The 24386-nt window shown below is 36.2% G+C and overlaps 1 protein-coding gene across 9 annotated transcripts in view; it reads left to right on the top strand.

The window, feature by feature from the left end:
- FAM184A (family with sequence similarity 184 member A) overlaps positions 1-22871 on the top strand; it is a 176945-nt gene extending 154074 nt beyond the window's left edge. For 5 of the 9 annotated variants that reach the window (XM_087865426.1, XM_087865425.1, XM_087865424.1 and 2 more), the window contains 8 exons: positions 1643-1796; positions 7878-8005; positions 9473-9657; positions 10088-10234; positions 15980-16097; positions 18317-18421; positions 20758-20960; positions 22520-22871. In XM_087865426.1, coding sequence (XP_087721552.1) covers positions 1643-1796; positions 7878-8005; positions 9473-9657; positions 10088-10234; positions 15980-16097; positions 18317-18421; positions 20758-20960; positions 22520-22601 — 1122 coding nt within the window. In that variant the 3' untranslated portion in view covers positions 22602-22871. Of the gene's footprint in view, positions 1-1642; positions 1797-7877; positions 8006-9472; positions 9658-10087; positions 10235-15979; positions 16098-18316; positions 18422-20317; positions 20961-21807 lie in introns of those variants that run through there. The other 4 variants (XR_006779841.2, XM_045798559.2, XM_045798562.2 and 1 more) reach the window with 4 other exon arrangements.
- The last annotated feature ends 1515 nt before the right edge of the window (positions 22872-24386 follow it).

Below are 24386 nucleotides of genomic sequence, written 5' to 3'. Positions count from 1 at the left end.
AATATTACTCAGCCATCAGAAAGAACGATTACAACGTTTGCAGCAACATGGATGGAACTGGAGATTATGCTGAGTGAAATAAGTCAAGCAGAGAAAGACAATTATCATATGGTTTCACTCATTTATGGAACATCAGGAATAGCAGGGAGATCAGTAGGAGAAGGAAGGGAAGAATGAAGGGGGGGGCAAACAGAAGGGGGAATGAACCACGAGAGATTATGGACTCTGGGAAACAAACTGAGGGTTTCAGAGGGGAGGGCTCTGGGGGATTGGGATAGGCCAGTGATAGGTATTAAGGAGGGCACGTATTGCATGGTGCACTGGCTGTTATACACAAATAATGAATCATGGAACAGTACATCAAAAACTAAGGATGTATTGTATGGTGACTAACATAATAAAAAAATTTTTTTAAATAAGATATGGGGATGTAGTCAGTAATCTTGTAATAACTTTGTATGGTGACGGATGGTAACTAGATTTACCATGGTGATTATTTCCTAGCGTTCATCATTGTGGAATCACTATGTTGTATACCTGAACCTAATATTGTATGTCAACTGTACTTCCGTACAGCACATAAACACACAATGAGGCCTGATTGGTAAATAACCTATTCATTGATATCATTCGTCAATTAGAACACATATGCTTTTGTATCAGTACTTTAATTTTACGCATTCAGTCTCTTTGAAACCTGAATCCAGTTTCAAAAGAAATCAGAACCTGCAGTTTTATTGTCATTAGGTAGCCAACCTACCTATGTAACTATCATCTAAACTTAAAGTCCTTTATTTTACTATATTTAAAGAAACCTGTGCTTTATTTTTCAGAAATAGAACACTTTAGAAACAGTGAGCATAAGTAGCCAAATATTAGTTCATAAAAACAGTATTTTAGAGCAATGGTTAAAGAAATTTAACCCTAAATACAATGTGGTATCTTTTTTAGAAACCCTTCATGTTGCAGATTATGCTAAGAAAACCCTTTCTGGCACAGTTCAGTCTCTAAACTTGAAGTACCGTGAGCTCTATTTTTTTCATATGGCCACATATCTTCTCTTAGTCTTTAGCCACAGGTAGTCCATTTTCTCTGGTTAGGCTTTTAGAACTAATCACATGAGAGGTTTGTTTACTTTTCCAGTTACCTGCTCTCAAACCTTTGCTTCTGTTCGCAAATGCCTATAGAAAGTTGCTACAAAATATTTGATAAGGTTGGAGTTGTAAAAGCCATTGTCATCTCTTTCTGATCGGAAGGAGATCTTTTCTTGTTAATGCCCCCTCCTCTCCTCTCTTTCCTCTCCAAGTTTGTGCACACAGAGAAACTATGCATTAATTTAGGTGGCTTACCCGCCTCGGCAACTTCAGTCAATGATTTTATTTGAAAACTACCGGAGGTAAAGGGCCCACCCACATCCCAGTTCAAACACAGTATATTGAATCAAACCGATTTCATAAGGATTGTTCTACTGAAGTGACCCTACTAATTTATTTCCTGAAGGTCATTATATCTAATTTTCTTGAAAATGAATTACAAATGCCTTGTTTTTCTTAAATAACTGAGTTGTAGTAATTTTGATTTTGCTTGCATTTTCCTTCCTGTATTCTAGCATTATAATTTGAGTATGTGTCTCCTGTTTTAGGCTCTTGAAAATCATTTACAACAAAAACATTCTGCAGAGCTTCAGTCATTAAAAGATGCACACAGAGAGTCAATGGAGGGCTTCCGGATAGAAATGGAACAGGAGCTTCAGACTCTTCGGTTTGAATTAGAAGATGAAGGAAAGGCTATGCTTGGTATTTTGAAAGGATTTTAATCTTTTTTTTTTTTTTTTAAGGGCAGAAGTGGTTTTTTTTTTATGTTTTTTTTTTAATGATTTTTTATTATATTATGTTAGTCACCATACAGTACATCCCCGGTTTCCGATGTAAAGTTCAATGATTCATTAGTTCCGTATAACACCCAGTGCACCATGCAATACGTGCCCTCCTTACTACCCATCACCGGTCTGTCCCATTCCCCCACCCTCCTCCCCTCTGAGGCCCTCAGTTTGTTTCTCATAGTCCATAGTCTCTCATGTTTCATTCCCCCTTCTGATTACCCCCCCTTTCTTTATCCCTTTCTTCCCCTACCAATCATCCTTTTTCTTATGTTCCATAGATGAGAGAAATCATATGATAGTTGTCTTTCTCTGCTTGACTTATTTCCAGCATTATCTCCTCCAGTGCCGTCCATGTTGCAGCAAATGTTGAGAATTCGTTCTTTCTGATAGCTGAGTAATATTCCATTGTATATATGGACCACAACTTCTTAATCCAGTCATCTGTTGAAGGGCATCACAGCTCCTTCCATGATTTAGCTATTGTGGACAATGCTGCTATGAACATTGAGGTGCATATGGCCCTTCTCTTCACTACGTCTGTATCTTTGGGGTAAACACCCAGTAGTGCAATGGCTGGGTCATAGGGTAGCTCAATTTTTAACTTTTTAAGGGACCTCCACACTGTTTTCCAGAGTGGCTGTACCAACTTGCATTCCCACCAACAATGTAGGAGGGATCCCCTTTCTCCACATCCTCTCCAACAATTGTTGTTTCTTGCCTTGTCTATTTTTGCCATTCTAACTGGCGTAAGGTGGTATCTCAGTGTGGTTTTGATTTGAATTTCCCTGATGGCTAATGATTTTGAACATTTTTTCATGAGTCTGTTAGCCATTTGTATGTCTTCATTGGAAAAGTGTTCATATCTTCTGCCCATTTTTTGATTTATTTGTTTCTCGTGTATTGAGTTTGAGAAGTTCTTTGTAGATCTTGGATACCAGTCTTTTATCTGTAGTGTCATTTGCAAATATATTCTCCCATTCCGTGGGCTGCCTCTTAGTTTTTTTGACTGTTTCCTTGGCTGTGCAGAAGCTTTTTATCTTGATGAAGTCCCAAAAGTTCATTTTATCTTTTGTTTCTCTTGCCTTTGGAGATGTGTCATGAAAAAGTTGCTTTGGCCGATGTCGTAGAGGTTGCTGCCTATGTTCTCCTCTAGAATTTTGATGGATTCCTGTCTCACATCGAGGTCTTTCATCCATTTGGAGTTTATTTTTGTGTATGGTGTGAGATAGTGGTCAAGTTTCATTCTTTTGCATGTAGCTGTCCAATTTTCCCAGCACCATTTATTGAAGAGACTGTCTTTTTTCCACTGGATGTTTTTTCCTGCTTTATCAAAGATCAGTTGCCCAAAGAGCCGAGGGTCCATTTCTGGGTTCTCTACTCTGTTCCATTGGTCTGTGTGTCTGTTTTTGTGCCAGTACCATGCTGTCTTGGTGATCACAGCTTTGTAGTACAGCTCGAAATCGGGCATTGTGATGCCCCCAGCTTTGTTTTTCCTTTTCAACAGTTCCTTGGCGATTCGGGGCCTTTTCTGGTTTCATACAAATTTACGGACTATTTGTTCCAGTTCTTTGAAAAATGTCCTCGGAATTTTGATCGGGATAGCATTGAAAGTGTAGATTGCTCTGGGCAGCATGGACATTTTAACTATGCTAATTCTTCGATCCATGAGCATGGAATATTTTTCCTGAAAGGATTTTAATCTTATCGTATTTATTTGTATGTTCTACTTTAAAATTCAATATGGGATCACAGCTTTATTTTTAATTTCTGAAACACCAAAATGAATATCTAAGTGTTTTGTATATTTGAAGTTACCAGATGAAGAAGTGAGTGTGGAAGAGTAGAATGAATAGAACAGAAACAGTGAGGTGAGGTCCCCTCAACTTTCTCCCTACTCTGGCTATGAAAGCAACACTCACCAGTGCTTCTACCTACCACTAAGGGACTAAACGGAGTCAGGACATTCAGGCTTTCCACTCTCCAGTGACTGAAATGAGTCGATAGTCATGGAGCCACTTGTCCTTAGACTTGATAGTCATATGGTTTTTTTCCACTTCAGGATTTTGTTTTTAGGAGAAAACTCATGTTTACGTCTGACATTTTGTCTAGGTATTTTTCAGATATTTCTTTAAAGGGATTTTAATCTTTGAAGTATTCAAATCACTGCCTTTTTATAAGGAGATCAGTTGAGATTTGAAGAAAAACTGTATATGTATTTAAAGAGTTTTTGGAGGTTTTTTTGGTGGTGTTCAAGAACTTTTTATTCCTGCCATCTCATTTTCCTTTTGTTTGGTTTTTTCCCTCTAATTCTCTTCAGAGTTTTTATTGTATATTGTCACATTTCAGTGGCATACCCTTTCCAAGTAGGAATTGGGAACAAAGAAGACCAAAGTGTTGTGGATACCTTGGGCCCCAAAGACAAAGCCGTTTGACCCAGTTCATTGCCCCTACTGTTGCGAGGAGCTCTAGGCCAAGTCATCAGAGCTCTCTTTTCTTCCTCCTTTACAAGCCACTGTCATAGCTAGGGTGAAAATCATAGTAAGACTATTTATCAGACATTTGTGGGATACCTCATTACATGCTATGGAGACTACTGCGCAAGGAGAATTCAAAAATGAACTGCTGCTCTGTCTTTATATAGAGGAATTTACAGTCAAATGCAGAGGTAGTCTGTAAAATTCTGGCCCAAGGGAAGCACAGACTTTCCACAGTTGTGTGAGGAGAAGTAAAAACAGGCCAAGTTTTAGCACTTTTGTTTAGTCCATTGAAACTTGATTTCAATACCTTTTTTTTGACAAAGGACTTTTGTGATTTTTTTTTTAATTAAACTTTTTTACTTTGAGATAATTGTAGATTCATAGGAGCTTGTAAGAAATAGTACAGACTATGGACTCTGAGAGACAAACTGAGGGCTTCAGAGGGGAGGGGGGTGGGGGAATGGGATAGACCGGTGATGGGTAGTAAGGAGGGCACGTATTGCATGGTGCACTGGGTGTTATACGCAACTAATGAATCATCGAACTTTACATCGGAAACCGGGGATGTACTGTATGGTGACTAACATAATATAATAAAAAATCATTAAAAAAAATAGTACAGAGAGATCCTTGAAACCTTTATCCCTTTTCCCCCAGTGGTAACATCTTTCAAAACTATAGTTCCTATCACAACCAGGATATTGACATTGACAATGTCAAGACACAGAACTCTCCCATTACCATGTGGATCCCTATTGCCCATTTATAGCAACACCTACCTCTCTTTCCTCCCCACCTTTAATTCCTGGTAACCATGAATCTGTTATCCATTTCTATAACTTCGTCATTTAAAAAATGTTACAAATGTAATAACGTATAACCTTTTGGGGATTGCTTTTTTTCCACTCAGCATAATTCTCTAGATATTCATCCAGGTTGTTCTATGTATCAGTAGTTTGTCCCTTTTTATTGCTGAAAGACAGTTGTTGTCCTTCACCCATTGAAGGACATCTGGTGTTTTCACATTTTGGTGTTTTCAAATTTAAGTGTAAATTTTCATTTCTCTGCGATACATGCCCAGGAGTGGAGCTGCTTCACCCATTGAAGGACATCTGGTGTTTTCACATTTTGGTGTTTTCAAATTTAAGTGTAAATTTTCATTTCTCTGCGATACATGCCCAGGAGTGGAGCTGCCGGGTCATATGATGATTGTAGGTTTAGTTGTTGTTGTTTTTTTAGTTTTTTTTTTAAGAAACTGCCCAACTATTTTCCAGAATGGCTGTACCATTTTACATCCTCACCAGCAATGAATGAGTGACAGTTTTCTTCCACATCCTCACCAGCATTTGATGTCACTGTGTTGTATTTTAGCCATTCAGATAGGAGTGTGGTATTAGCTCGTTGTGAATTTTACTCTGCATTTCTCTAATGGCTAATGATGTTGAACATGTTTTCATGTGTTCATTTGCCATCTGTATATCTTTTCTAACTGGATTGTTTGTATTTTTATTAGTGAGTTTTGAGAGTTCTTCATGTATTCTAGATACTTGGTCCTTTGTCAGGATCCTTCAGGTCTACATTTTGCCCCATTATTCCATTGAAATTAACTCTCGCTGAGGTCACCATTGAACTTAGAAATTCCACAGCATTCCCACTTTTCTGATCCCTGCTCTTTAATCTCATGTCCTAGTCCTGTTTCCCATGCATCTGTTAAATATTGCTGTTTTCCTAGGATTTAGTCCCCAGCCCTCTGGTCTGCTTTTGGGTCTTCAGGCTTTTCTTGGCTGACTGGATTCATAACTATAGCTTCAACTACAATCTATTATGCTAGTGACTCCAAAAATGTATTTCTAGACCAAACTGCTTTCCTCATGAATTAGATTTCTATTTCTTACTGCATATTAGAAAATTAGAATATCTAACTTGTACTCTATATTTTTAAATATTAGCTCACTATCTCCCTCAGGTCCAAAATGTGTTGCCATTCCTGTACCTCCATTTTAATTAAGGGTATTACTGTTTACCCAGTTGCCCAAGCCAGGAAGGTAGAAGATGCATTTAACTTTTTTTCTTTTGCTTCCACATCCTGTTAGTTCCTTTACTGAAATTTTTCCTATATCTGTTCCCTCTTCCTTATAGTCCTTTTGTCATACTCAGTTCATGGTCATATCATTTTTCACCTGGGTTATTGCCATCACCTTCTCGTTGATCTTTTTCCTGCAGTTCACCCTCCAGACTCCAGTCTGGCTAATCTTTGTAAGACTCAGATCTCACCATGGAGCTTCCCAACTTTAAATCCTTGAGTGACTCCCATATCCTACCTCAGTGCCTATCAAGTTTTTCCACAGAAGTGGCCCTTACACCAGGGAGACTGAACTTATGCCCCTACATGGAGGTCTCAGGAAGAGCCTAAAATGACTAGCTACAATCACAGCATTTCTTTGAAGTTGCCTCATGTTTTAGCCTTAAAATGTACAATTTGCATTTTACCCATATCTCCTGTGTATTAACATGAAAGTAACGGCTTTCCCCCAAATCTTCAAGTACAATTCATGTTTCAGAAGATAATCATGTGTACCCTAAAAGTCCCTCAGACATACTGTCACACATATCTCAGATTGAGAACCATGAACCCAAACATAGAGTCAAAAGCATTTTGTGCTAGAACTTTCTCAGACTGGGCTCCATTTTCTTTCCACTATGATCACAGGCTCCGTGGGCACCCACCACACCAATCTTCCGACAGTTTACCTGATAGATTTGTTTTCTGCTTTTGCATATGTTATCCCTTCCTCATTAATGCTTTTCTCTTTCTCCACTTGGAGAGCCTTACTCAGTGCTTTAAACTGAGTTACTGTGACAGTTCCTTTGTAATAGTTTTCCCAGTTTCCTTCTCCTAGGAACTGTGGGTACTTCCACCACTGTGCTTTCATTGCAGCCAATATTCATCTCTGCTACCCCACTTAATTCCCTGGCATGATGCCTTTCCCTCTGGCCTGTGCAGTTGTTAGAACAGGGTCATATTCTGTTCTCCCTTAGTGTAGTACCTGACATTCCATAATGTATCAAATAATCTTAAATTCAAATAAAAATCATGACTTACAGATTAAAGCATTCACCAGCCAATGTTTAACAGCTTTCAGAACTATTGTGGAAGAATTCTTACCTGGGTGGGAAGTTGCTTCCTAAATGAATATATGTTATGGTACTGTTCAGTTCTAAAATGTTATTATTCCAATAGCCAATGAGAAAAATTAAAAAACATTTTGTCTCCCTGCACACCTTACTGGAAAACCAAAAGCATATGTGGAAACACCTTGATCCATTTGAGCAGTTGAAAATTTTCTTATCCTTACCAAAGCTAGATGACCTCTAAATTCATGACAGTCTGTGTCCTAAATTCATGATATTCAAGTGTCCTAATTTAAAAAAATAATATTGTGACTTCTACAATTTTTTTGCGAAGTATCAATAATATTTGTAAAATACACAAAAGGGTTTTTCCCCTTGCATTCCAGCTTCCTTACGCTCAGAACTAAACCATCAACATGCAGCTGCAGTTGATGTGTTACGGCATAGTCACCACCAGGAGCTGGCGGCCGCTAAGATGGAGCTAGAGCGAAGCATGGACATCAGCAGAAGGCAGGTAAAGAAGAACATTCTGCTATGTGATGGTTCCCTAAATGTGAATAGATTTGAATGTTGACAATTTTCTGAAAATTATTTCGTAATAACTAGTATTTTCACTAGTTATTATTTATCATCTATATTGAGGAGTCTTATTTTTAAAGGGAAATAGGTAACTTGACTTTAGCATATTGGTCATAAAATTACATTTTGTTTTGTGAATTTTAATTGAATATTTTGAATTTTACTTCTTGAGAAAACGAACAATGAAATATAAATAATATGAAGAGTGAAGACAGAATACTATGAAACAGCACTGTCTGTACAACTTTCCAAGATGATGGACCTGTTCTGTATCTGTGCTATCCACTATGGTAGTCACTGGCCACATGGCCATGTGTCTAGTGTGACTGTGTGTCTGGTTTTGTTCAAGTTTAAGTAATGTAAGCTTGAATTTAAATAGTCCTACTGTGTAGCCTACATGTCGAAGTGGCTCAAGAATAAAGGTAGCTGGTGTTTCCGTATCACTCCAGCACAGGTACTACTTACGCTTTTCCACCTTTGCTCTTTGGCCAAGTGTACTTCCTTCAGTTAGAGAGTTTATGATCTTAAATGTCTGTCTGGTTGGATGGATTTCTAGGCATAGTGCAATGAAGGCCTCATTTGTTAGACTTAAAACTTTGACTTTGTTAGTCTTCAGCTGTGTTGAATGATCAGCTCAAATTTTCTCTTCATTGCTATGAAGTTTTAAGTGAGCCATTTTATAACCATGGAGAGAAGTGATATTTTCTTCTAACTAGGCTGATGCTGAAATTGACAATGTGGAGATAGGCATTGTAGAAAACAGTGACTTCTAGGAAAACGGAAGGCAGCTTATCTTGCAGACAAGGTAACTGCTACATCAACACTCAACAGTCTGCTTTCTAAGCCATAGGGTGTGTGTGTGTGTGTGTGTGTGTGTGTGTGTGTGTGTGTGTGTGTAGCCTCCCTAGATGCAGGGCCTTTTTAAATGAAAGGACAGTGGTACCAGCATTTTATTGTAAGCCCATAATACTTGGCGAGTATGTAGGAGCCCTGCATTCTAATCAGCTCTGCTGTTCATTATAAATCATCCTTGGACAGATATCTCTTAGGTATTGGTTTCTTCATCTGCAGAATGTGTGGGAGATGTGCTTTTATGGTCTTTTGGGCCTCTTGTCACCCTGATATTATCCGTATAAACACTTCTTATAGACGGGAAGAGAAGAGGCCTCTAGGTTTTATTTCAGTGGTTTGCTTTTGAAGCAATGTCATTACATTAGACATTCCAGTATGTCATTTCTTTCCCTTAGATAAAAGTTTTCTAATATTTGCTTTCTGCATTTAAGAATTATTTGTAGGGGAGTCTGGCTTGCTCCGTTAGTAGAGCATGTGGCTCTTGATCTCGGGGTTGTGGGTGCAAGCCCTGCACAGAGGTTACTTAAAAAAAATTATTGGTACTTTGCAGAGTAAGGAACATATGTGTAGAATAACAGACCTACAGGAGGAGTTAAGGCACAGAGAGCGTCACATCTCAGACTTGGATAAGGAGGTACAGCACCTGCATGAAAATATACGTGCCCTCACCAAAGAGTTGGAATTTAAGGGGAAAGAAATTCTCAGAATACGAAGTGAATCTAACCAACAGATGAGGTATGTCATTAATTACAACAGAAGGAGTACGGTGTTATCTAAAAGACTGTCGTATAGTAGTTAGCAGTACATGCCTATTTTTATGGCTAGACTGCCTTCTGGAAGATACTGAAAACCACTTCTTATTTGTTGACTGCTGTAATTTAGAACAGAGATGAAGTGTTTGTATTTTGAATAATATGTATGCATTCAATAACTTTGGAAATCGTATAATTAACTAAAATCTTTATAAAATATAATTTAAAAAGCATTAAAGGAGACAACTTTAACAAGCTAGAAGATTAGAGCAAAGTAAGTAACTTACTTTAGGCTGTTTCCATTAATTTTCTATATATTATACCTAAAACCATTTCAAATCTGGTAGAATATAGAAAGTTTTGAAAGCTTGACCTCAGAATAACATTTTCTTAACTAAAAATAAATTAAACAGGTTGCATGAACAAGATTTAAACAAGAGACTTGAAAAAGAGCTGGATGTCATGACAGCAGACCACCTCAGAGAGAAAAATATCATGCGGGCAGATTTTAATAAGACTAACGAGCTACTCAAGGAAATAAATGCAGCTTTACAAGTGTCGTAAGTCATATTATATTCAAGAAAATTCATATGTGGGAAATAAACTGAGGAGACTGTGTCTAACCTCAGTTTAGCTATTCTTTTAAATCTAATTGATACTTAAAAAAGACAACTTAAGGGCTGTATTACAGATGGTAATTGCAATGTGATATTTTCATTAATGAGGATGAGGCAGTTGAGTATCCGCTGCCACGGCTACAGTTCCACGAGGACAATCCTTGCCCAAAGCCTGTCCCTCAGGGTCATGAGCCGTCATGCCGTGGTGAAAACGCGGAAGATGTCCATTATATAATGTTAAGTAAAAAAAGCATATTGTGGCCAATAGGAATACTCTGATCCTATACATACACTAATAATATAGACAAGTATCAAAAGATCTTAAAAAACAAACACAAAATTTTAATGACAGTACTTCCTTCTAGGGAGTGGATTATAGGGTATTGGAGGGGGGAAGAGCAAAATCTTCCTTTTTTTTTTTATACTCTACATAGATATTGCCTACAAACAAGCACTTAATTTTGATTTTAAAAATTAAAGTGAAACGTCAGAAATAGTTACTACTCATATATATTAACTCCAGTATTGTTAAAACCAAGATTTCTAATTATTGCTTAATGTTTTAAGGAAGTATTTAATAGCCCCTCTCTTTCCTACACGCTTGTAAACGGTTATAGCCAATGTGCAAATAGCATTCACTCCGTCTCTGAGGCCTAAACTCTAGTTCAATTTAAATTATCGCAGAATTAATCTAAGCTGCTGCTGCAAATGGTTTATTCACCTTCGGTTGCTCTTCTTCTTCTAACCAATTAAAGCTGCATAGTATGTATAGAATCGCCACACACTTCAGTCAAGTCAAAGTAGTCTCCTTAGTCTCAAAGTAAACCTTAAATCTCCTAGTGCCCTGTGCCTTATCCTCCCGTGTCAGCCACACCGACCTCAGTTTCCTTCTAAGATTCTCCTGAGTTTACAGTCTAGAATAATCTCCTGATTACCTTCCCCCAATCTAACACTCACCTCACATTTTACCCATTTAACTAATTAAGCCTCATCGTAAATACTGTCACATATATGTAATATATATACCCACATTCACTTAAGCTGAAACAAAAAACAGAACCCCACCCCCACCCCCAGTGGTTGGCATTTACTTCAGTGGCTCCTGAGGTGAGGTACTCTCCGGACACAGAATTTTCACATTAATAGGCACTCGAATGTTTCCTGAATGAATTTTTTTGAGGATTCCCTATAACATTTACCACTTCATGAAGTTACACTTGAAATGTTGAGGGGACTCAAGATCGTTTTTCCAGTCACAGTGATTTTTAGTGTTTGCTCTTTTGGAAGGTAATTTTTAAATCCTTTTGAGCCACAGTAAGAGCTCATAACCTTAGGCATTTTCAAAAATCCGTTACAATAAACCCTACTGTTGCCTTTCCCTTCTCTTGGCCTCACTGGGCAGAGGCTGACGTCCTGGCATCCCCCTCTTCACAGTCTGAAAAAAACATGCTCACAAAAGAATAACCTCTGTCTGTCCATGTGTCCTGTCTCCTTAGGAATGTTAATTTACAAAGATTAAAGGTTTGTTTCTACTTTATTCTGTTTTATGTGGTTTTACACATTATGAATTTTCAGTAGATAATAACTTAGTTTTTTTATAATTTTTAATGATCAAAAAATTAGTATTATTACTCTTGAGTCAAATATTTTATCTACTTTTCTAGATCTACCATTTGTTTTATACTAGGTTAGTATAGGTCCCTGCTAACCAACTGTATTTCTTTTTTCACCAGAAAACTACTGCTATCATATAGTCTCTAGCTTAGGTATTTATTCTTTTAGTTGAAACCAAACATATGTACAGATGTATTTCTACCAACGCTGTCCAGTAGATTTTCTGTGGTAGTCAGTATGTCCTAAATGTGCTTGGTCCAGTACAGTTGTTTCTAGCCACACACAATGGCAGTTAAGCATTTGAATTGTGGTTAGTACAACCAAGGAATTGAATTTTTAATTTAATTTTAATTCAAATGTAAATAGCCACATACGAACTAGTGGCTACCATATTGGAAAGCACAGTTTTATACAACTGGATGTTTCTGTTCCAAATCCTTAAATGCAGCCTGCTTGGATCTGCTGAATGGCTTCGATGTAGTCAGAGGTGGTGAGCAAGGAGAGTGCGTTCCAGCTTAAGGAGCTGGGGGGACAACAACATTTGAGTATTCTCAGCCTGTTGCAAAGGACTAAGGGCACCTTACTGAAGTTCCTAACCAACTGCATGCTGACTTTAAATCTTTGACATTGGAAGAGCCCTGTGGATTTGTAGAAGTGGGTGGTAGTGGAAGGGCTGGAGGAACAGTCCTGGAGTAGAGGGGCCTCTGGAGCAACTGGAAGCTTCTCGCTTCTGTTCCCGCCCCAAATCCTGTTTGGACTCCAGGGAAGAGGGGACTAGAAATTTAAAGAACAGAAAGTACCCTATAAACATTGTAGAAATGGTAAGTTCTATAGCTCTTATGGAATGAAAACCCTTTTCTAGTGCTGGGTAGGTACTAAAGTCTTAGATTTTTGAATATTCTATAGAAATGGTTTTATTTTCCTGAGTGGTATAGTGGTAAAAACCTTGTGTCTAATATGTTACAGTTTTTGTTTGCTTTAGAAACAAATGAGAGAATAATCTGTTTTAAAGAACTTTAAATCTAAATATATGTAGAACTTGGGATCATTATAGATCTTTATTACGCAGAAAAGGGGGTTCAGAGATTATTATTGTCTAAGTTTACATTAACTTCTCACTGTACTGAAACAAAAGGATAGTTTCTTCTTGGGGGAAGCATTGAGTTTTCTGTACGGGACTGTTAAGTAGGTCAGTAATCCCTAACTGGAAAGAAACACTCCACCATGCCAGAATTACTTATTTTTAAAAGTTGTTTGAGTTCTTTTATCTATAATACCCTAATCGTTTTTTGTTGTTTGATTTTTAAAATACCATCTTTTTGTGTTCATAAGCTTTGTGAGGTAAGGAAAAAGTATTTCTGTTGTCATGCACCAGAGTCCATGCCCATAAATTATGGGGAAAGGTTCAACGTTAAACTTCTTCAATTATATATTTCTTTTCTTAAACTTCAGAAAGGATGGTATAATAGAGTTTATCCTTATACAATTAAGATTCTAAAATACATGTGTGCCAATACTGTTGTTTGGCCTAGAATCTCAATTTACTGACTTCGTCAATTATTTTTTTAAAAAAAGCACAGGAGAACTGCCACCTTAAAAATTTTATGCATTTTATACAGCTTTTTTAGGTATTCATAATTTTGGTTTGTGTTGTTCCACGAACCCTAGACATTGACCTATATATTGTCAGAGCCAAAAAAAAAAAAAAAAAAAAAATCAGGGCATGCATGCCTGGGGAGAATCCAGCAGTGACCTAATTAGTAATTATATATGTTTTACTTCTGTGTTCTCTCTGTATTTCTTTTAATGGAAATCTATATTTTGAGTAAAAGACTATATAAACTTATATGTTTCCCTCAACACAATGTTTCCCAGGCTTTAATCTTTCAGAATTTGGGCATTTCTGGCTACCTTTGATATTGTTTTCATATTTTTAATTGACTCACTGTAACTTAAAAATTTAACAGGAAGGCTTGATTATTTCTGCAGTAAAACCATTATCACTACTGAAACAGCTAGCTATTGCTGTGAAGGCCATTTAAGATACATAGAACCACACCGAGACTGTTTCCTTCTGATGACCAGAAAGAGTAAAGGAGAACAAAGTAAGATCGTTCCCTGTACCACCAGCTGTTTGTCCACACCTAGTCTTTGGGAAACAGTGCTGGCCTAGAGAGCTGACCTGGGCAGCTGAAGGGAGACTGTTGACCAGCATTGGCTTGAAATGGATCAGAGTAATACCAAGTGTTCTTCCTGTTAGAATTTTGAAAGACTTAGTGATTCTGGAAGTATATTTGCAAGTTAAATCTAGGTCATATTGTTCTCTCCTTTAATGCTTTCCCATTTGTGTTTATATGAATTGTTTCTTCAATTTAATCAATTATTTTTCCCTTTTAATATCAAGGTATCTTTTTAAAGTTTTTTTGGTGATATTAACTGATAATTTTGTAGGTAAAGCATGTTTAAATTAAATGAAAACATACACTAGAATTGAGGCTCAGAGTGAAAATGTGGTTCAGGGATTTTAAGTGATTGTTTTAGACTCACTTTAATTTCTCATTTTACTAGAACAAAACAATAGAAATAATAGTTTTTATTTTTTATTTTCTTTAAAAATAGTTTTAAATAAAGCATTAAATTGAGTTTTTTAGCGACCAATACTGCCAAGTATTCTTATTCAGCTATAGGAAGCAATTATAAAAAAAAAAAAAAAATCTGGTTCGCTTTTAATGATAAAGTGTCACAGCGACATCTTGTGGCTACTCTAGTATTAAACCCAATGCCTTTTTCCTTGACCAGATCATTGTTTCTCAAGCTTGAAATTTTTGCCCATAAAACACCGTATCGTGATAAAATGCAGGGTCCCTCTATGTGAGCCCAGTGAGGCACATTTTTCACTCAGTCTGGATTGTCACAAAAGAATAAAAGATAGTGAAACTAACCTCAAACTGAATTGACAAAGTCCTCTCTGATCCTGAGACGTTGACTTCCTAATCCCAAACTTCCCTTTACCCACATATCTCCCCGAACCCTCCAGATTGGAACTTTAGGTTGGGCTGAGTTGGTGGAGTTTTTTACTAAAATTCCTAAAATACACAGAGATTCTTGTACCCCTCTAGAATTGGGGGGTGGGAGTAGATCACCGATTCCTACAAGATAGATTGTCTAGAAGCCACTCAGTATTTGTTGAATAAATTTCTCTGTGCATCTTCATTCACCATGATTTTATTGAGCTTACATTCTAGCCTTTTACTTTGAAAACAGTAAGTTTTTAAATTGCTGTAATTATTTAAATTTTCTAAAACTGAAACTGCTTCTCCCCCACACCCCCAAGTGAGCTGGCAGTTTCCATTCGCATCCTCTTCATTCTGCCCTGTCCTGTATTTTTAGACTCTGCAGTGTCTATGGTGCCTCTGCTCATAAAAGGTGGCCTCCATTCTAGAGTCTTCAGCGGCATTCAGGCCTATTGCCTTCTCATCTCATTCGGGACAGAAGAAGCGTAGAGGGAAAATTAATTATCTTATCTGATGCACCTTTTTTACAGTGTATATGTATTAGCTTATAATACAGAATTTTTAAGTTGTGTTTCCCATAAACCAGGAAAGAATGATGTCGTGTGTGTGTCCTTTGTTTCCCTTTCCTCTATCTTTTTTTGTCCCTTTTCTATGTGTTACCAAGCCTTATGTCATCACACAGCAGTGTATTTTTGGTAAGGTCTCCTGATAGACAACAATCCCAGCATGAAACCTATATTTAGAGGTTAGTATTACTCAGTATATCATTTCTTCCACAGAGCTTATCTCACCTCATCCCCACACACTGTTGAATGACTTACAATGAGTGAATTCTTCCGAAAGTCACCTGTAAAGTCTTTAATAACATCATCTACCCCTTAGAGCCTTCACTAACACTAGAGCTATTTGAGGCAGCCATGTTATTATGCTGAAAAGTTTAAAGGAAAAAAGTTTGGTTTTAAATTTTGTATGTGTTCAGCTGGGCTAATTGAAAAATGTAGGTATTACAGAAGAATGTGTCTGAGTCCTGTCAGTGAACTAAAAGGTTTCTTGTTTTCAGACTAGAAGAAATGGAAGAAAAATATCTAATGAGAGAATCCAAACCAGAAGATATACAGATGATTACAGAATTAAAAGCCATGCTTACAGAAAGAGACCAAGTCATAAAGAAACTAATTGTAAGATTTGGGGGCGGGGGTGTGTGTAACCATATTAGTTACCATGTTTTGCCAATCAACAGTCTATTGGTTAAGTATTAAGTAATGCTAAATGAAAATTGAAAATATAAAATATGTGCATTGTGATTGAATGTTTATTAAAAATGTTCGTGAATAAGGATAAGAAATACAGAGTAATTTTAAATTTGGTATTAGGTAAGGGGATTGTGCCTCTTTTCAGTATTTTTTTAAGTCTTTAGTACTTATTTATGTTTAATAATGTCATTGCCAACATATCGCTAATATGTTCTTGAAGATGTGTATTGTTCATGTAGAATTAGAATTGGATAGGAAAGAAGAGCCAACACGTGCGTGCGTTAGCCTGCACTGTGTACTTCAGACAGTCATGTTAATTTACTCTGATCCAAGGAGATACTCCATGGGAAAAGGGTTCCATTTTCTTAGGGTTCTAACTAAGAAAAGGTACAGGCTCTCTCTTGAGAGTCTTGGTCCAAACTGAGGTGTTGTTAGGGTCCATGAGGGAAGGAAATACAGTTTTAATGATAAATAAACTGCCTTCATTAAAGCTGTTATTCTTCAAGAATAAAAAATACACAAATGTCTTATAATTTATAAAACATTTTAGAGTCTTCTAAATTATATATCCTGGTCAATAATTAAAATAATTGTTTTTTACTGTCACTAAAAAAAGAAAAATCTTTCAGAGTAAAACTAAAAATAGAATGCTAATCACTCTATTGGTTCATTGATCTCTTCAACTGAAAACTATGGATGTTAGCATGCAAAGAGAGCCTAGAAGCATTTATTTCTGAAGTCCTTTTTCTTTGACTTCTCTTTGTTGGCATTTAGGAAAGTCATCCTGCTGGCTGGGACTCCAAGTTCCTGCTAAAGGCAGCAGGTTATAGATTGGGGTTCATTATGGAACCCAGGAGCAGACACTGGCAGGATTTTCCAGGCATTGTGAATGTGAGCACAGGCCTCGTCGATTCCTCTGATTACCTTCTATTCCACACATGAAGTTAGCAAAGGAATTAAGCATATTCATTTCATCTATGGGAGAAATGGCTTTTCCAGTTCTTAGTGAACAGATGTTAAAGATATAGTCGTATTTTATCCTTACAACAGGGTAGGTATTAGACTTCAAAGAATAAAGCAAACACAAAGCAACATAGCTAGTTGGTGACAGGCTAGGAATCCAGCTAAGGGTTCTTCTGCACTCTTTCCACTACACACCAGTTCTGTGGACTGTGAAGCACAGGGGCTGAGATTGATGCAAGTGACAGTAGTAACTCAGAAGGGAATACCGAGCCTACTGCTAGAGCACAGTCCTGCATTTCACACGTGTGTTTACTTCCTACCGTCTGGTGGTTCAGTTGACACATGCTGTTGGTGAAAAAGGCAAAGGATTTATCTACACGAAGGTCACTTTTTCTCAGGTCATGATGAGCACTGCTGTCATACAGTTGACCCATGAACAGTACAGGGGTTATGGGGCACCAACTTTCTGCAGTCGAAAATCCGCATACAACTTGACTACCCAAAAACCGGATTACTAATAAACTGTTGACCGGAAGCCTTACTGATAACAAAGTCAATTAACACCTATTTTGTATATTATATGTATTATATACTGTATTCTGACAATAAAGTAAGCTGGAGAGAAAAGTTTACTAAGAAAATCATAATGAAGAGAAAATAACACTTATAGTATTCATAAAAAGAAAAAAAAAAGCATGTAAGTGGACCCATGCAGATCCAGCCTGTGCTGTTCAAAAGTCAATTAAACATTGAGGTCTCAGGAGACTAGGCAAGATCAAATGTATTTCCAGTACTGAAGAATGATGATATATCAGTGTCACCTTTATAGAAACAATGAAACCATGCACACAACTCCATGAATGTAAGTTGAGCTGCTCAAACTGTGCAGTCAGCCCTTTGGAACAGAGATGGGACCAAATAAAACATTTAGATCCAGTCTTGGAGAAAGAAGTTATTAAAGGGTACAGAAGAGCCCCAATGCATAGGGTTTTGAAAAGTTTTGAAAACCTTCCCACCAGCAGTCATTAAGACACTGGCAGTCAGATCTAGAAATGTTTGATGAACGAGGTATATAAATCCTCACTCAGGTTCTTTGGTAAATTTTGAATGAAGTGGCATTTAAACAGTTTTAAATTTTCAATAGAAAATGTCTAAGTGATGTTTGTAATTCTTTTGCGTAGGAGGATAATAAGTTTTATCAGCTGGAATTAGTCAATCGAGAAACTAACTTCAACAAAGTGTTTAACTCAAGCCCTACTGTTGGTGTTATTAATCCATTGACTAAGGTATGTGCTGTAAACACTGTAAAATAGGGATGTAGTTTAAAACTTGCTTAAAATTTTTAATACTTAGAGCAGCATAGGATAAACCTTCCAAACAGTGTTTTCTTAAATTTAATATTTAGGATTGAAATCTATGAATTCTTCATGCATTTTCACAGAATGAGACTAATATTTTTGTTGAGAATTCATACTCCTTCAGACATTATTATAAAACCTTAGTTTCTATCATTTTGTTTTTCATATCTCCAAAGAAAACTAACATCATTTTCTTGGTGTTCGCTATCCTCTATGGGGTCCTGAAAGGTACTCCAGCCCTGTATACCCAACAGCTCTCCCTAACTTAAGGCCTAAGGCCTCCCATTTTAATGAACCTTGTTACCTACTTTGGAGAAGGGCTTTACTTCTCTCAGTCTTAGGACTTTTCTTGACACTACAAGAAGAGCCTTGTAGACAAGTGAAATGGAAATGGCTGTCTTACACATCTTTGTACCCCAGCTTCCTATGGCTCCCCTCATAGTGCTTTGGGTATAATAGGTATTCAGTTGCAAATTTATCACATTTTCTGTAGTGGCTACAAATAAGTGAATAAAGCAGATAATGAAGAATTAACTATGTATATTGGCTTCATAGCGATTACATATCTTTTGGCAGAAATCAGTAGTAGAAATAAAGTACTAGTGCTAAAGCTATTTTTTTAAATTCAGATTTACTTTGCCCATCATGCCTAATTTCTTTTAGGCCCTTAGCCAGAAATTTTTGCTTTCAATGCTCATAAAAACTTCTCTGTTAAGAACATGGACTCTCTTTTTCCTTCACACGTTACAGCACTCCAAATTTTAAACTTGAGCTGTTGACGTACAATGACTTAAATGTTTGATGAAACAGAATGACTAAAGTAGGGATGCCTACAGTGCTATCTACAGAGCCTAAAATATAGCCCGGCACATCGAAGGCTCTCAGAATTGGTGACTGAATTAATATAGTTAGTTTTTAAGTTCATAATTTAGGGTGAAATAAGCTTTTAATTACAAAGCAAGATTATGAGACTTGTTGAAACAAATAATAAAATGAAAATATTTGTAATATATTTTTTGGAATAACATTTTTAGCTACAAAACCATTATTGTAGAACTTTACCAACAGTACTTTTGATTTCTTCAACTAGAAACCTAAAATGGGTTTATTTACGCCCTCTGGTGACTAGAATAAGAAAATGCAAAAGATACGTCTTTGTTCACTTTTGAGTGATTTCAGCTTTAATAGTTGCGATTCTAGAAGACATTTTTCTTCCTTTCTTTTTTCAGTTATGCAGAGTAGACTGTTTGTCAGAGACTCCATGATTCACAGAATATGACATAGAGAAAGAGGGCAATGTTAGATAGTAAGATCATTACTTTTTGTAAATAAAGGAAAAAGGCCTAATTAATGAGGCTGTTGGGTTTTTTTTAAACACTTGAATCGTTTTGCAGAAAAATATTTCATAAATTAGCACACATTTAACTTGTAAAAGATGGTATTAAAAATATCTTGCAAGATGTTAAATTTTATTCTGTACAGCAAGATGCTCATTGATTCTCGCAGTGTGAATAAAATAGACAATAATTTGCAAGCTGATAGGTTTTGATAATCTGATTGTATTCCTCTTGCTATTAATTTTAAAGACCAACTAAAAAATTTAATAAATGGATAATCTTTACATGTTTTTAAAATATTATAAGCCAATCATTGATACCACCAATTGGGAAATGAGACTTAATTATACAGATTTAATTTTCTCTCTTCAGAAAGATGGTGCAGTGAACTTAAAACCAGTTACTTTAGTCAGCTTTAGGTCTTAAGTAGGAATGTGGGATATGTTTCAAACTATTTTGCCAAGCATTTTTCCATTCCTTTTTCCAGGCAAGGACTGCCTCCCTTTGACAGAAGGCTAAAGTTCACGGACCTCCCTTTTAAAACTGTTTAACTTTATACCTTCTTCTCCTAATTTTAGCCCAAATCTGTTTAACCTCGTTGTATCTGCAAGACCTGCTCCTTCCCCCTTTCCTCCCCCTTTGACATTCTTTCCATCTCCTCCCCTCCTCATGAACACCATTCCTAAGTGTTTCTTCCTCATTCTTTCTGGCCCAGCAGCATGTCTGTCCCTAAGGATTCCATGTAGATAAAGAACACCTCCGAGGATCCCCAGACCACACTTTGGGTAACACTGGTTCATTTTAACATCCCAATTTAACATAAAGCTTCCAAAATCTTCCCGTGCCAAATTTATATCTTCTACTATTCCTATTTTCTCATTTGTCCTTATGCAGGGACTGTCCTCACATGTATTATTTTTAATGCAGCAAAAGAAGAAGAATGATAAATCACCAACAAACAGGTTTGTGAGTGTTCCCAATCTAAGTGCTCTGGAATCTGGTGGAGTGGGCAATGGACATCCTAACCGCCTGGATCCCATTCCTAATTCTCCAGTCCACGATATTGAGTTCAACAGCAGCAAACCACTTCCACAGCCAGTGCCACCTAAAGAGCCCAAGACATTTTTGAGGTGAGCCACGTCTCACCAGTGATTTTTTTTTCTTTTTTAACTTGAAAATTTTACCTTCTTACATTGCAGAAATTCACTACTTTAAGACCAGCCTAGGAAAAGAAATATTGCTGTGAAAGATTTTCAAAATACATATATCACTTCTCTAGAGAACTCCTTTTTGGCTCTTAAGATTTTTTTCTAATTTCTTGTCAATTTTTCTATATGCTGAAAGAGGTGCTCATGTAATTCGTATGCTTAGAATTTTAATATTTATGGACACTTCATTTTGAGTATTGTAGCAAATTTTTCACTAATATCCATGTTTATTACAGAACCTTAAAATATTTTTTGTTTTTCATATATATACATATTTTTTTCACTTTCTTGTTTACCAGGCTTATTTACAAATATATATGCTTACTGCCAAAATTAAAATTATGTAAGCTTTGGGAATTTAATGATATACATAAGCAAAAAATAAATTTAGAAAAAATTTTACAACTGATATTCCAATTGGAAGTTAACCTCAGCCTTGATTCAATGTATTATCAAGGAGAATTTAAATGAAATCCAATTATTTAACCATTAAATACATCAGAAAGTATTGTTTTAGGTTTACCTTACTGAGTCTGTGCTGCTTTAAATTTATTTTTTTAATTTATTCCTACTAAATCTCAGCAGTGTCACTAGTAATAGTCTTAGAGGTAGATGATCTTTTTCTAGGGTAAGTGATGACATAGTTAATGACGAATTATTTTAAATAGAAAAAAGTAGCAAGAATAAAAATAGTCACATACACTTTTGAATGTGCCTCCTGCTAAATATTTTGTGTTGCTTATTTTCCCTTGTGCATGGGTATGTTCAGGTATCAGTAAGATGCATGTGCATGAGCTCAAGCAACTTGACTACTGGAGTTTCCATTACACATTGTTGCGTGCCTTGTAATTTCCCCCAAAGACGGTAGGGATTCTTTTATTTTCTCAACTAGCCCAAAGAATCTTTAGTTAGAATTAAGTATAAATGATATAACTTTGAAGATGGAGGGGAAATGGGCTTCTTAATGTACTCCTTTCCCCTTAGACTGTTTGTTTATGGAATTATGAAAGTTTAATATAAATATACATGTAGTAAAAATACTATACCATGGCTTGCTTGCTTATTAGTTATATTTGAGGACACATCTGTAAAAAAATCAAATGCTTGTGTCATATTCTGAAATTTTAATTAAGTAAAAAGGTGCTGAAAAAGAGGAATGTTATCTTGTTCTTATTTCTGACAATTCCTCCTGAATTTTTGTGTTCAAAGAAGGTGACATCATTTTTCTCAGCTGTCTGATTTTTGTCTTTTGTAATCGTTTTGATGTGGCCCCTCCTTAACTGACTTCATCTGAGCTGCTGATGCACTCTCATGCTCTCATGGAGTGGAGAACCCAGTCTAGTCTAGAGGGATCTACAGTACACATCTAATACAGGGAACCAGTTGTGGTCATCTGCACTGATGTTTTTTTGTGCTTTTCCCTTCATTTTGCAAAACAGCTTAATGCTTGGTTACATGTCTCTCTTTTTTTATGAATTCAGTCCTCCTCAGAGTGAAGCTTCCCCGGTGGCTTCTCCAGATCCCCAGCGCCAGGAGTGGTTTGCCCGGTACTTCACATTCTGAAAGAATTGTGTTGGAAACAGCTAGCTCTGTATGGACTATTACTAAGAGCATGACCTTATACAGACCATTATGTGAACAGGCTTTCCTATGTCAAACACTGTGAATGAGAAAGTATTTGTCTCTCCAATTTGAAAATACAATATTTCCTGTGATATTTATTGGAATCACTCTAATATATTATGTGTGTAATTATAACAGTTATTTTTATTTGAGATGGAAGAGTCTTTAACCTTTGTAATTACTGCATAATAAATTTTGTTAGAACAAACAGTGCTTTTCATTTTTTTCTAGTAAGCCTGTTAGACTTTTTAAATATTTTTTAATTCTAGATAAGACTTACTGAAAAAGTGTTTTCTAAAAAAAGTTTTACTGCATAGTAATAGAATATCAAATTATTTGACTTCAATAATCATAACAAAATCAGGATAAATATCTTTCTAATTTGTTCCATTACCATGTATAACTATAACTATAAACTGTGTCCTCTAAATTTATAAGACTATAATGAAAACACCTGTGGAAATTATAAACTTTCAACTATATAAAATACTGACTTATTTATAGTGTATTTTATTATTATGATATTTGGGGATCTAGAACTTCTAATATAGTTATTAGTATCTATGATTAATATGATTTATGGCCAAAAGTTATTTGGTAAAGAGACAGTCACTTCTATCTCAATTTGTCTTAAAAGTTAGTGGGTGATCGTTATTAAGGAGGACACTTGATGTAATGAGCACTGGGTGTTATATGGAACTGATGAATCACTAAACTCTACCTCTGAAACTAATGCACTCTATGTTAATTAAATCTAAATTAAAATTTAGAAAGAAAAAAATGTTACTGATACATCAACTCTACTATTCAACTAGAGTGCCAAATTTAGTTGACTAAGCAATGTAGATTTCAGAAGAATCTGGGTGAACAAGATAAATACAAATACCTGATCTATGAATGATTGTAACAACTATGAAGACCAGTCTTTTTAGTGGTTATTATGTGTCACTGTGCTAAGGGGCATTAGATTATTTAATCTTCACGCAATCGTCAAGAAACAAACCATTGTGTAAGTTATCCTGGAAGAAAAAATTTATATAAAATACTGGCTCTGAATTTTCTAAGTGGTTAATTCTTATTTATTTCAAAACAAATCTAGTTATAAATACATCCCCTTGTTCCTGATTTTTATTTTACCTAATAATTTGGAGATTATTTATCAAGGATTTGATGATTAGTACTCATGCAGGTGACTACGCCAGACACAGACATACAGAGATGAACACCTGTTCTCAAGAGCAAACTACATACTTGCTGAAATAGTCAAGGACCAAACTTTTTCGTTATCGGAGCAATATCAAAAGGGATACAAGATTTATGGAATGCACAATGAGAACAGAGCAGAGGAAGTGATTAATTCTACCTAGGTGGTAGCAGGGAAAGCTTGGCATGGAAATGCTATCCAATTATAATTTTGAAAGATGGGTAGGAATTAACCAGACCAGGGACAGGGCTGTTTGAGGCACAAACTGGAACAAGTATCAAGAAAGAACAGGCCAGCTACATCCAGAGAATTACGTGCAGTCCTATGGGATCAATGTGTAGGGCTAGAGAACATGGCATAAGACAGCAACCATTCCTTGAGCACCTAGCCTTTTATTAGAATTTAACATTTTTAACTCATTAACAACTCAAATGAAGAATATAAATGTACAAGTAGTAAAGGTTAAAAACCTATGCTCTTTCCATTATGCTACAAAGGGTCTGAAATGCTTAGTAAGGAAT

Source organism: Ursus americanus, chromosome 11, assembly GCF_024610735.1.
Source record: "Ursus americanus isolate L20-20 chromosome 11, mUrsAme1.1.p, whole genome shotgun sequence".
Lineage (NCBI taxonomy): Eukaryota > Metazoa > Chordata > Mammalia > Carnivora > Ursidae > Ursus > Ursus americanus.
This window is presented reverse-complemented; position numbering and strand designations above follow the sequence as displayed.